General features: G+C 50.0%; 1 protein-coding gene across 13 annotated transcripts in view; it reads right to left on the bottom strand.

Moving 5' to 3' along the window:
• TTLL1 (TTL family tubulin polyglutamylase complex subunit L1) overlaps positions 1–13,284 on the bottom strand; it is a 66,158-nt gene that overhangs the window by 40,406 nt on the left and 12,468 nt on the right. For 8 of the 13 annotated variants that reach the window (XR_013398913.1, XR_013398912.1, XR_013398914.1 and 5 more), the window contains 5 exons: positions 13,128–13,244; positions 7,272–7,480; positions 6,063–6,243; positions 5,100–5,234; positions 4,723–4,831 (listed from right to left, as the gene is read on the bottom strand). Coding sequence is in view for 9 of the 13 variants with exons in the window: in XM_077949437.1 (XP_077805563.1) it covers positions 4,723–4,831; positions 5,100–5,234; positions 6,063–6,243; positions 7,272–7,480; positions 13,128–13,240 (747 nt within the window). In the remaining 4 variants the exon portion in view is untranslated. Of the gene's footprint in view, positions 1–4,722; positions 4,832–5,099; positions 5,235–6,062; positions 6,244–7,271; positions 7,481–13,127; positions 13,269–13,284 lie in introns of all 13 variants that reach the window. The other 5 variants (XR_013398915.1, XM_077949438.1, XM_028827634.2 and 2 more) reach the window with 2 other exon arrangements.

Below are 13,284 nucleotides of genomic sequence, written 5' to 3'. Positions count from 1 at the left end.
CAGCTATTTTCTGTTTTGTTTTAAGATAGGGTCTCACTCCGTCCCCCAAGCTGGAGTGCAGTGGCATGACTTTGGTGTACTGCAGCCTTGACCTTTTGAGCTTAAGCGAGCCTCTCACCTCAGCCTCCCAAGTAGCTGGGACTACAGGCACGTGCCACCATGCCTGGCTGATTTTTAAATTGTTTTAGAGAAGAGGTCTCACTATGTTGCCCGGACTGGTCGTGAACTCCTGGCCTCAAGCGATCCTCCTGCCTTGGCCTCCCAAAGTGTTGGGATTACAGGCATGAGCCACTGTGCCCGGCCGCCTGGGCCTCCTATTATGTGGGTTTTTTTTTTTTTTTTTTTTTAAGACAGAGTCTCACTCTGTCGCCCAGGCTGGAGTGCAACGGCATGATCTCGGCTCATTGCACTGTGAGTCACCGTCCTGGCCTTACGTGGGTATTTTTAAATGCTCATCTCCCTAAGACTCTCGGGCTTAATCATTTATGCCTCACAGCACAGGCTGTGGAGTGCTGCCGGGATACCCTTCAAGACCAAGGCGCTCGTTCTTCCAGCTGAGACCCACCCTCACTGGGAGTGCCCTTGGCTTGAGGGAGCTGCCTAATCCAGGGTGAAAGCCTTCCCCAAGGGCAACAGCATACCATGTCTGGCTGACGCCATGTGTCAGGCCCTGCTCCCTCCAGGACAGCCCTGCAGGGCCACCCCCACTCCACAGCACCCCGGGGTGGGCGGAGGCCTCCATTGCAGCAACATCAGCTTGCTGACTTCTACCTCAGTCTTTCCTGGGGAAGCCAGCCTAAGACGCGCCTTAGGCTGCACACTGCAGTGTAAAAGCACCACACCCATAACTCTCCAACAACCTTGAGAAGTTGCCATTATCATTCCATTTCACAGAGGAGGCCGGGCTCAGAGAAGCAGTTACTTGGCCGAGCTTTCCTCCTGGGCTGGGATGGGGCTGGGCCCCCAGCCCACATGTTCTGAGCCAGTTCTGAGCTCTTCCTGTTTTGCCATCCCTGAAAATTAATTCTCCATACAATGCTTGCCTTTGAAGGCAAAGGGCTAGAAAATACCCAAATGTATTACATTGTTAGGAGACTGCAATTTCATTTTCTAAGTATAAAGTGAGAACCATGAACTAAAACAATATCAGCCTACTAACTACTTGAGCAAACATCACTGACTCAAAGCAGATAAAAGGAGAATTAACCACATTTTAAAAGAAAGTCCAGGCACGGTGGCTCACGCCTGCAATCCCAGCACTTTGGGAAGCCAAGGTGAGAGGATCACCTGAGGTCAGGAGTTCGAGACCAGCCTGGCCAACGTGGTGAACCTCATCTCTACTAAAAACCCCAGTCAGGTGTGGCGGAACGCACCTATAACCCCAGTTACTCGGGGGGCTGAGGCAGGAGAATCACTTGAACCCGAGAGGCGGAGGCTGCAGTGAGCCGAGATCGCGCCACTGCACTCCAGCCTGGGTGACAGAGCAAGACTCTGTCTAAAAAAACCAATAATAATAAAGACATAAATAAAAAATAAAATTTGTAAAACTGACACTTGCTTGGTTTGCTCTCAGGAAGACCTGAAGGGGAAGTGAGTTAGGCCAGCCACATGTGGAAACCACTTGGCCCCGGTAAACGGTGGCCATCGTCATCCCAAGACCAGCGAGGTGAACCCCTGGCTCCTGCCAGCAGCTGTGGGCCCGGAGGGCTGGTGAGCTGCCCACGTCACACAGAGGTAAGTGATGGGCGGAGGACCGAGTCCAGCCTCGTCTGAACAAACTCTTCAGCATATTTCATACCAATGCATATTTCATACCAATACTCACTCTCTTTCTCCTCAAATTAGAAAAAAGATCAGAGCATTCAAGGCTTCCATTCAAAGAAGATTCAAAACAAAGAAAGAGTCTTTCATAAAGAAACGAGACTTTTGGTTTGTGTTGGGGTGAAATGAGAGCCCCAAACCTGAACCGGACCCACAAAGCCCTGTGTGTCTGCCCTCGCTGGCCTCTCCAGTCCCTCCCCATCCACTGCCCTCACGCCAGGGGCTCCCGCCACCTTGGCGTCCTTTCAGCCCCTGTAAAGCTCCCTCTGGCAATGGCCTCGGCACACGCTGTACCCACCACTATGGAACCTTCCCTGCCTCCTCTGGATCATCCCAACTCATGCTTCAGATCTCGGCTCCAGCACTACTTTGCAGGGAAGCCTTCTCCAACCACTGGACGAGGGGCTTCTTTTGTTCCATGCTCTTCTAGATGTGCGTTCCTCACTTTCAGAGCAAGCAGCTTGGTTTGTAATTTCATGTTCATCAGGGTGATTAGTTGATGACTATCTCCCCCGGAAGTTCTGGGATCCACGAGAGTAGGTACTAAGGTAGGCTTTGCCTATCACTGCGTCCTGAGCACTCAGAAGGGAACCAACTCACATAGGTGCTCAATGCATACAGAGGCCCCTTGGTGGGGTTATGTCCAGATAAGCCCAAAGCAAGTTGAAAATATCATCAATTGAAAGTGCACTTGGCCAGGCGCCTCTAATCCCAGCACTTTGGAAGGCCGATGCAGGCAGATCACCTGAGGTCAGGAGTTCGAGACCAGCCTGACCAACATGGAGGAAACCCCGTCTCTGCTAAAAATACAAAATTAGCCATGCGTGGTGGCGCATGCCTGTAATCCCAGCTACTGAGGAGGCTGGGCCAGGAGAATCACTTGAACCCAGGAGGCGGACGTTGCAGTGAGCCAAGATCACGCCACTGCACTCCAGCCTGGGCAACAGAGTGAGACTCTACCTCAAAAAGAAAAAAGAAAAAAGTGCATTTAATACACCTAACCTACTGAATATCATAGCCTTGCCTATCTAAAACATGCACAGAACACTTACAATAGCCTGACGTTGGGCAAAATCATCTAACACAAAGCCTATTTTATAATGTGTGTGAAATACCTCAGGTAATTTATTGACTACTGTACTCAAAGAAAAACTAATGGTTGCATGGGTACTTGAAGTACGGTTCCTACTGAATGCATGTCGCTTTCACACCACTGGACACTTGAAAAATTGTAAGTCGAGGCAGGGTACCTCAGGGACAGTCTAAACAGAAGTCACCTCATGACATCCTCCCACAGTCCCGCCAGGTAATACTATGACTTCCTTTTATAAATGGAGAAACTGAGGCTCTGAGAGTTACACTGACTTGCCCGAGGCCACAGAACTAGAAAGGCAGGGCTTGAGCCTGCCGCCTTCTTTCTCCAGGTGCCCCCCCCGCAGCCCCGGGCATTCAGCTGATGCGCCCCATGCCAGCCCGCCTGATGCCTAGAGCCTCCCAGTCCCATCAGTGCCGGGCCTTAGACCAGGTTACTCTTCAAGTATCACTCCTATACCCACCCTGTTCTTGCAAAAATAGAAGAAAGAAACCCACAAAGTTGGTCTTTTTTTTTATTTTTATTTTTTGGAGACAGAGTCTCGCTCAATTGTCCAGGCTGGAGTGCAATGGTGCTATCTTGGCTCACTGCAACCTCTGCCTCCCGGTTCAAAGTGATTCCTGCCTCAGCCTCCCGAGTAGCTGGAATTACAGGCGCCAGCCACCATGGTAATTTCTGTATTTTTTTTTTTTTTTTTTAGTAGAGACAGGGTTTCATTGTGTTGGTCAAGCTGGTCTTGAACTCCTGACCTCAGGTGATCCACCCGCCTTGGCCTCCCAAGTGCTGGGATTACAGGCATGAGCCACCACACCCGGCCTAATCTTTTTTTTTTTTTTTGAGATGGAGTCTCGCTCTGTCACCGAGGCTGGAGTGCGGTGGCGCAATCTCAGCTCACTGCAAGCTTGCAAGCTCAGCCTCCCGGGTTCACGCCAGGGACTACAGGCGCCCGCCACCACGCCCAGCTAATTTTTTGTATTTTTAGTAGAGACGGGGTTTCACCATGTGAGCCAGGATGGTCTCCATCTCCTGACCACGATCCACCGCCTTGGCCTCCCAAAGTGCTGGGATTACAGGCGTGAGCCACCACGCCTGGCCAGATCGTGGGTTTTAAATTTTGATGAGGTTCAACCTAGTACTTTGTTCTTTTACAGATCATGCTGTTGGTGTCTTATCTAAAACACCATTGCCCAATTCAAGGATACAAAGGTTTTCTTCTAAAAGGTTTATAGTTTTAAATTTTACTTTAGATCTATACTCCATTTTGAGTTAATTTTTGTATATGGTAAAAGGTATAGAAGTTCATTTGTTGTTTTTTTGTTTGTTTGTTTGTTTTGAGATGGAGTTTCATTCTTGTTGCCCAGGCTGAAGTGCAATGGCGTGATCTCGGTTCACCACAACCCCTGCCTCCCGGGTTTAAACAATTCTGCCTCAGCCTCCTGAGTAGCTGGGATTACAGGCGTGTGCCACCATGCCTGGCTAATTTGGTATTTTTAATAGAGATAAGGTTTCTCCATGTTGGTCAGGCTGGTCTTGAACTCCTGACCTCAGGTGATCTGCCCACCTTGGCCTCCCAAAGTGCTGGGATTACAGGTGTGAGCCACTGCGTCCGGCACGCCCAGCCTAATTTTTATATTTTTAGTAGAGATGAGGTTTCGCCATGTTGGCCAGACTGGTCTTCAACTCTTGACCTCAGGTGATTGATCTACCCGCCTCGGCCTCCCAAAGCACTGGGATTACAAGCGTGAGCCACCGTGCCCGGCCTGAAAGTCAGTCCCTTTCTGTAAGCACAAATGAAAGGACACACTCACCCCGTGTTTCTGGATGGCGACGTTGGTGAGATGAACGAACATGTTGTCCAGCTCACTGGTACTCGGGGTGTATTTCACTGTGCAAAACCGGCAAAACCCAAGCTTATACCTAGGTGGGAATGTAGATTAATTCAAACTCTGAGGAGAAACACAAAGAAAAGACACCACTTCATTCTCTAAACAGAGCTACTTTTGTGTGTGTGATTGACACGACTCATACCAGCATCAGGCCTGACTGCTCTTACTTCCCTCAATCCCTGCCCCGTGCCAGGCACCGCACATGCATTGTTTCACCAGACCTCACAATGGTGCTAAGAAGAAAGACGTTTTGGGTGAAAACACAATCAAGAGGGAATCAAAACCTTAGGGACGCTTACATGTAACAGCGTAGCGGACGGTACGTGGACACCAGAACGTACAAGCGCAGGTCGAACTTCCTCCCGCCAATTAGTAACGGGTTGTTGATATAGAGAGAAATCACGTAGGCTTCTTTATTAGATTGAGACACAAACCTAAATATGGCAGAGAAAGTAAAAATTAGATGGTAAAAGATGGAATACCGAAGACACAATCCATGAAAGGAATAACTGATAAGCTAGACTTCATTAAAATTAAAAAATTAGAGTTTCGGCCGGGAGCGGTGGCTCACGTCTGTAATACTAGCACTTTGGGAGCCCGAGGCAGGTGCATCACTTCAGGTCAGGAGTTCAAGATGAGCCCAGTCAGCATGGTGAAACCCTGTCTCTACTAAAAAGAAAAAAAATTAGCCGGGTATGGTGGTGTGTGCCTGTAATTCCAGATACTCAGGAGGCTAAGGCATTACAATCACTTTAACCCGGCTGGGCGTGGTGGCTCACGCCTGTAACCCCAGCACTTTGGGAGGCCGAGGCGGGCAGATCATGAGGTCAGGAGATCGAGACCATCCTGGCTAACACGGTGAAACCCCATCTCCACTAAAAACACAAAAAATTAGCCAGGCATGATGGTGGGCGCCTGTAGTCCCAGCTACTCGGGAGGCTGAGGCAGGATAATGGCGTGAACCCAGGAGGTGGAGCTTGCAGTGAGTCGAGATTGCGCCACTGTACTCCAGCCTGGGCGACAGAGCGAGACTCCATCTCAATAAATAAATAAATAAATAAATAAATAAATAAATAGAATCACTTGAACCCGGGAGGCAGAGCTTGCAGTGAGCTGAGATCCGGCCACTGCACTCCAGCCTGGGCAACAGAACGAGACTCTGTCTCAAAAAAAAAAAAAAAAGAAAACCACAAAGACTGCAGAACGGCATAAAACGGTGAACTGGGACCTGGCACACAAAGCAGGTGGCTGCCCACACTTACGAAGACGTCTTGCTGTCCCGGGACCACTTTTTGATCTGTGAGAGCTTGTTGATAAGGAAGATGCCCTTTCCCTGGGCCTTGCCACAAGGCTTCATGATCCAGGTGCTGGACGGGCTCTTCCGGAACTCCTCTACAAACAGGTTGTAGTCAGCAGGCAGCATATAGGTGACAGGAACAAAGTCTGCAAAGCAAAGACACCCAGCGCTGGTAAGCGGCCAGCCCAGCAGTGGCCATGAACAGAAAGATCTTGCCCCTGCCTTTCCAGGGTCTATGGGTTTAGTGCCCCCCGCCACAACCCAGCAGCTAACAGAACAAGGGCCTCTGCTGCACAATCCCTGGGCAACACTCCGAAGTTACATTTACAGAGCCTACCTAAGCACCTGAGAAACCTGTATTTTTCAATCCCCACGGCTACCTGGGAGCTCCTGTAAATAAACCCTGTAATGATTCCCATTTAGCAGATGAGGAAACTGAGGTCAGTTAAGAGAATTCTGCCCAGGTTTGTGAAGGAATCTGAAACTATTCAGTCCAGCTTTTATCCCGGACTGGACAGGGGCACACTGTCTTTCCTGGGTATAGCCAGACATGGTCATGAGCCCTCATGGCAGCCTATGGCTCAAGAAGTGTTTCCCCGGGCTGAGTACTGAGGGCATCCTCTGGCTTACACAAAGTCCATGCCGGCTGGGCATGGTGGCTCATGCCTCTAATCCCAGCATTTTGGGAGGCCGAGGTGGGTGGATCACAAGGTCAGGAGTTCGAGACCAGCCTGGCCAATATGGTGAAATACCGTCTCTACTAAAAATACAAAAAGAAAGTAGCCGGGCATGGTGGCGGGCACCTGGAGTCACAGCTACTTGGGAGGCTGAAGCAGGAGAATTGCTTGAACCCGGAAGGCAAAGGTTGCAGTGAGCTGAGATCACGCCACTGCACTCCAGCCTGGGGGACAGAGTGAGACTTCGTCTCAAAGAAAGAAAAGAAAAAAAAGTCCATGCCAGGCAATTCCCAAAGCACTCACAGAAACTAGGATCCCAAATTCAGGCCCCTCCTGCTCCCTCATTCTGGAGACACCTGAAATGAAACAGGTGCCACCACAACTCGCGTGGACATACTCATGCATCAAAGCCAACAGTCACCACCTCAGCGCCTCGCGCCCCAAAGAAACGATTCAGCTGTTTACTGAAAACATGAGCCAGTGGAAAAGGCACAAACCCAGATAGAGGTATTTTCCATTTTCATCTTTTTCTGCCAGGGGACTCCCTTCTTTCTCCAGCTCCTTCCTGTATCTTTTGATGTTCTTCACCATCAGGTCCTTCCGGGTCAGTTCATAGTGGTTTGGAAAATGGTTGACTATTTGGTCATCTGAGAGCCGATATCCAGTTTCGACGCTGAACACATTTCGGATGGTTTGCACACTCATCCTGAAAGAGATGAGCAGGACAGATGCTGGGCAGTGATGTCTGTGTGGCAGGAGCCCTTGTTCCCATCCCTGCAAACACCCTGAACCCTCAGCACCCTTCCCCACTACTCCCACATCCCCCGGCACCTGAGCCAGGGGCTGCCTGGCCCAGAGCAGCACAGAACAGGTGCCCGGGGACAGGCCAGGACCCAAGCTGTGTGAGGGCCAGGAGCTGTGCTGATTCTGTACCCTGAGCTGTTTCCCTCTCTGGCCCAGAACAGGTGCCCGGGGACAGGCCGGGACCCAAGCTGTGTGAGGGCCAAGAGCTGTGCTGATTCTGTACCCTGAGCTGTACCCCTCTCTGGCCCAGAGCAGGGGCTCAATAGATGTTTACTGATTAGTGATAACACGGATTAATGATAACACTGTCAACAAATATACCCTTTTCAGACTCCGAAGTCAGGAAACTCATTTAAACAGGATCTGTACCCAAATTCAGGAAGGTCAAGGACCCTTTCAAAACAAAATCACAGGGGTTAGTTACGGGCCCTGAGTCAGTACTTGATATTCTTGGAGAGTCTGCTGAAGGGGCAAGGTTGGGACAACAGAGTTGAAAGAGAAATGGATTCCTTCCAAGCCTCTGAGAATGCCATGGTCTCCCTGCCACACGCCTGTCCTCACCACACCCGCTGAGAAGCAGGGAAGGGGTACGGAGGAAGAGCTGGCCCCGCCCAGAGCCAGAGTCACAAAACATGGCAAGTGGCCCCAGCCTCTTGCACTGTGGTCCCTGTGCCTCCAGCCTACCCCCACCCCACAGCACCACCCTGGAGAAGGTGCCCAGAGCCCCCAAAGGGTTGCTGTGGATTCCAGGATGGCTAGAATAAAGGGAATCTTTTTTGACTTTTTATTATGGAAAACCTCCACCGCACTCAGAAGAAGAGAGAAAGCGTTGAGGGACCCCCATTGCCCCATTCCCCAGTTAATGGCACGTGGCCAGTCCCGTTTAGTCTGAACCTCCACCTCACTCAGCACTGGCATGTTCTGAACCAACTCCCAGACATTATATTAGTTCATCCAAAGCATTTCTGTAAGATTCTCTAATGGTTTAAGACTCCATGTTCTATTATGTGATATCCTAATTTATATAAGTATCACAACTAAAAAAGTATGTATGTATATATTTTTGAGACAGGGTCTCGCTCTGTTGCCCAGGCCGGGGTGTCATGACTTGATCTCGGCGTGCTGCAACCTCTGCCTCCCAGGCTCAAGCAATCCTCCTACCTCAGCCTCCCAAGTAGCTGGTACTACAGGAAGCGGCCACCGTGTCCAGCTAAATTTTTATAGTTTTTTTTGTAGAGACGGAGTTTTGCCACGTTGCCCAGGCTGGTCTCAAACTCCTGGACTCAACTGATCCTCCCGCCTCAGCCTCCCAAAGTGCTGCAATTACAGGCGTGAGCCACCGTGCTTGGCAACGGCAGGAATACTTCTATAGGGACAAGCTTCCCTTCATCAACAATCTAGATGCCTCAAGAAGAGTTCATACACAAAACACAGAATCAGTGCTTGATTCCTTCCCTTTATTTATCAGTTTTTCAAAGTAAAGAGCTGGCCAGGCGCAGTGGTTCACATCTGTAATCCAACACTTTTGTTTTATTTTGGTTTTGTTTTGTTTGTTTTTTGAGATGGAGTCTTACTCTGTTGCCCAGGCTGGAGTGCAATGGTATGATCTTGGCTCACTGCAACCTCTGCCTCGTAGGTTCGAGCCATTCTCCTGCCTCAGCCTCCTGAGTAGCTGGGACTACAGGCATGCACCACCACACCCAGCTAATTTTTGTATTTTTAGTAGAGATGGGGTTTTGCCATGTTGGCCAGGCTGGTCTCGAACTTCCGACCTCAGGTGATCTGCCTGCCTTGGCTTCCCACAGTGCTAGGATTACAGGCATGAGCCACCATGCCAGCCTATAATCCAGCACATTGGAAGGCTGAGAATTGGGGCAGTGTTCAGTTGAGCAATTTTTTTTTTTTTTTTTTGAGACAGAGTCTCACTCTGTCGTTCAGGCTGGAGTGCGGTGGCGCGATCTCAGCTAACTGCAAGCTCCGCCTCCCGGCTTCACGCCAGCCACTCTCCTGCCTCAGCCTCCCAAGTAGCTGGGACTACAGGTGCCCGCCACCATGCCTGGCTAATTTTTTGTATATTTAGTAGAAATGGGGTTTCACTGTGTTAGCAAGGATGGTCTCGATCTCCTAACCTCGTGATCCGCCTGCCTTGGCCTCCCAAAGTGCTGGGATTACAGGCTTGAGCCACCGCGCCGGCCTCAGCTGAGCAATTCTACTCCTCTTTGTGGTACTGACTGAGGTCATTCAGAAGTTTAGAGCCAGTCGATGGGATAAGCTGGGGGTCCCAGAAGGTTTTCTTCACGTCTGGCACCTTGACTGGCCTAGCTGGAGGCTGGAAGGTGGGCACAGCTGCACTGCCATGTAAAAAACCTACCTGTGACTGCTGTGGCACAAGGGCTTGAGGATGGCACCTTCTCACAGGACAGCTCAGGGCACTTGCATGTTTCCAATAGAGGAACTGGCCTGGGCCCAGGCATGTGTGATTTTTACTGTATTCCACTGGTCAATGTGGTCAAAGAGTCTTTCAAGAGGAAAGGCCAAAGACCTCAACTTTAGAGTGAAGCAGTGGCAAGAACTTTGTAGCCATCTTTATTTTCTCTCTCTCTTTCTCTCTTTTAGAGACAGGGTCTCGCTGTGTTGCCCAGGCTGGAGTGCAGTGGCACAGTCAACGCTCACTGGAGTCTTGACCTCCTGGGCTCAAGCAAGCCTCCCACCTCAGCCTCACAAGTAGCTGGGGCTACAGGCACGAACCACTACACCTGGATAATGTTCGTATTTGTTTGTAGAGATGAGGTTTCACCATTTGCACAGGCTGGTGTCAAACTCCTGGGCTCAAGAGACCTGTCCGCCTCTACCTCCCAAAAGGCTGGGATTACAGGCATGAGCCACTGCACCCAGGCATCCCACCACCCAGCTCATTTTTTTTTGAGACAGGGTCTCAGTATATTGCCCAGGCTGGTCTCAAACTCCTCCCAAAATGCTGGGATTACAGGCATGAGCCACTGTGCCCAAGAGTTCGATGCCCTGGCCTATGGCCATCTTTAACCTGCCACAAATTGGGTATGTGGCTTTTGGGGTATTTTTCTGTTTGTAGTTGTATGAATTTACAGTTTGAAACACATATGATAAGTTCCAATCCATTGCAATTCTTTTTTTTTTTTTTTTTTTTTGAGTGAGAGTCTTGCTCTGTCACCCAGGCTGGAATGCAGTGGTGTGATCTCGGCTCACTGCAACCTCCACCTCCCAGGTTCAAGCAATTCTCCCTGCCTCAGCCTCCCAAGTAGCTGGGATTACAGGCGCCTGCCACCGAGCCCAGCTAATTTTTGTATTTTTAGGAGAGACAGGGTTTTACCATGTTGGCCATGGTTGGCCAGGCTGGTCTCGAACTCCTGACCTCAGGTGATCCACCTACCTGGGCATCCCAAAGTGCTGAGATTACAGGCGTGAGCCACTGCGCCCAGTCTATTTATTTATTTATTTATTTATTTATTTTTTTAAATTTTTAATTTTTAATTTTTTTTTTCTTTGAGACGGAGTCTCGCTCTGTCACCCGGGCTGGAGTGCAGTGGCCAGATCTCAGCTCACTGCAAGCTCCGCCTCCCGGGTTTATGCCATTCTCCCGCCTCAGCCTCCCGAGTAGCTGGGACTACAGGCACCCGCCACCTCGCCTGGCTAGTTTTTTGTATTTTTTTTTTTTTTTAGTAGAGACGGGGTTTCACCGTGTTAGCCAGGATGGTCTCTATCTCCTGACCTTGTGATCCGCCCATCTCGGCCTCCCAAAGTGCTGGGATTTACAGGCTTGAGCCACCACGCCCGGCCTATTTTATTTTTTGAGATACAGTCTCACTCTGTCACCCAGGCCGGAGTGCAATGGCGTGATTTCAGCTCACCACAACCTCCGCCTCCCAGGTTCAGGCCATAAGTTTGCCTCAGCCTCCTAGGTAGCTAGGGTTATAGGCACATGCCACCACACCCAGCTAATTTTTGCATTTTTGTAGTGATGGGGTTTCACCAAGTTGGCTAGGCTGGTCTCCAACTCCTGACCTCAGGTGATGCACCCGCCTCAGCCTCCCAAAGTGCTGGGATTACAGGCAAGAGTCACTGTGCCCGGCCCATCACGGCTGCACCATAATCCAGTCAAAGTACTTACTCCCTCCCACACTGTTTAACATTTAGTTGTTTCCAGTATTTTACCCTAACCAATTTTTCTGTAAACCTGATAGTACACTTAGTGCTTAGAACATAAGCTCTTCTTTTTTATTTTTATTTTTATTTATTTATTTTTTTTGAGACAGAGTCTCACTCTGTCACCCAGGCTGGAGTGCAATGGTGCGATCTCCGCTTACTGCTACCTCTGCCTCCCAGGTTCAAGCGACTCTCCTGCCTCAGCCTCCCGAGTAGCTGGGACTATAGGCAGGCACCACCACGCCCAGCTAGTTTTTTTGTATTTTCAGTAGAGACAAGGTTTGGTCATGTTGGCCATGCTGGTCTCGAACTCCTGGCCTCAAGTGATCCACGGGCCTTGGCCTCCCACAGTGCTGGGATTACAGGCGTGAGCCACCGTGCACGGCCAGAACAAGAGCTCTCAAAATATCAATTAGCTTGGCCGGGCACAGTGGCTCACACCTGTAATTCCAGCACTGTGGGAGGCCAAGGCCCACTTGGGGAGGCTGAAGCAGGAAGATCACTTGAGTCTACAAGTTTGAGACCAGCCTGGGCAACATGGGGACACTCTGTCTCTGAAATAAATAAACAAACAAACACACACACACACCAGCTTTATTACCAAAAAAAGAAAAAAAGAGTAACTCCAAACTGCTTCCTATTTATGGCTTGACACGGTGGCTCATGCCTGTAATCCCAGCACTTTGGGAGGCCGAGATGGGAAGATCTTTTGAGGCCAGGAGTTCAAGACCAGCCTGGGCAACACAGCAAGACCCTGTCTCTATAAAAGAAAAAAATGCGGCCAGGCACAGTGGCTTAAGCCTGTAATCCCAGTACTTTGGGAAGCTGAGGCGGGTGGATCACAAAGTCAGGAGTTCAAGACCAGCCTGGCCAACATGGTGAAACCCCGTCTCTACTAAAAATACAAAAAAAATTAGCCAGGTGTGGTGGCGCCTGTAATCCCAGGTACTTGGGAGCCTGAGGCAGGAGAATCACTTGAACCCAGGAGGCGGAGACTGCAGTGAGCTGAGATGGCACCATTGCACTCCAGCCTGGGTGACAGAGCGAGACTCTGTCCTGTCCTCTGGCCCAACTATAATGCATGCTCACTGGAAGGGGAGGCCTGAGGCTCTTGTTTCTCACCCAAATTCCCCACAGGGTTGCTGAGCTGAAACACCCCAGACTTCATACCCCAGGCTGAACACAGTGACGTGGGAACACACCACAACACATTCTCTCACAAACAGCCTTAAGGAAAAATGTGTGCGAGGAGGCAGCACAACGACGGGAGACACCAGCTCTGAGGCCACTCTCTGCAGGGCACTGGAATTAGTAAAACCGACACGTAAGTCTCAGAGAAACAACCCAGCCCTGCTGTGCGTGCTTACCAGTAAAAATTCCAGTCCTCATTTTCTGTCACTTGGACCCATCCTCTCTTTTCAAAGTTATTGATCAGCACTGACTTCTCGATATCAGTGACCCATTTTACTTTTCCTGCCATAATCCTGGAAGAGATCAAGATATCAGAGCTACAAAACTTTAACA

Source organism: Macaca mulatta, chromosome 10, assembly GCF_049350105.2.
Source record: "Macaca mulatta isolate MMU2019108-1 chromosome 10, T2T-MMU8v2.0, whole genome shotgun sequence".
Taxonomy (NCBI): domain Eukaryota; kingdom Metazoa; phylum Chordata; class Mammalia; order Primates; family Cercopithecidae; genus Macaca; species Macaca mulatta.
Note: the sequence above shows the minus strand (reverse complement) of the source record. Positions and strands in the feature narration are given on the sequence as shown.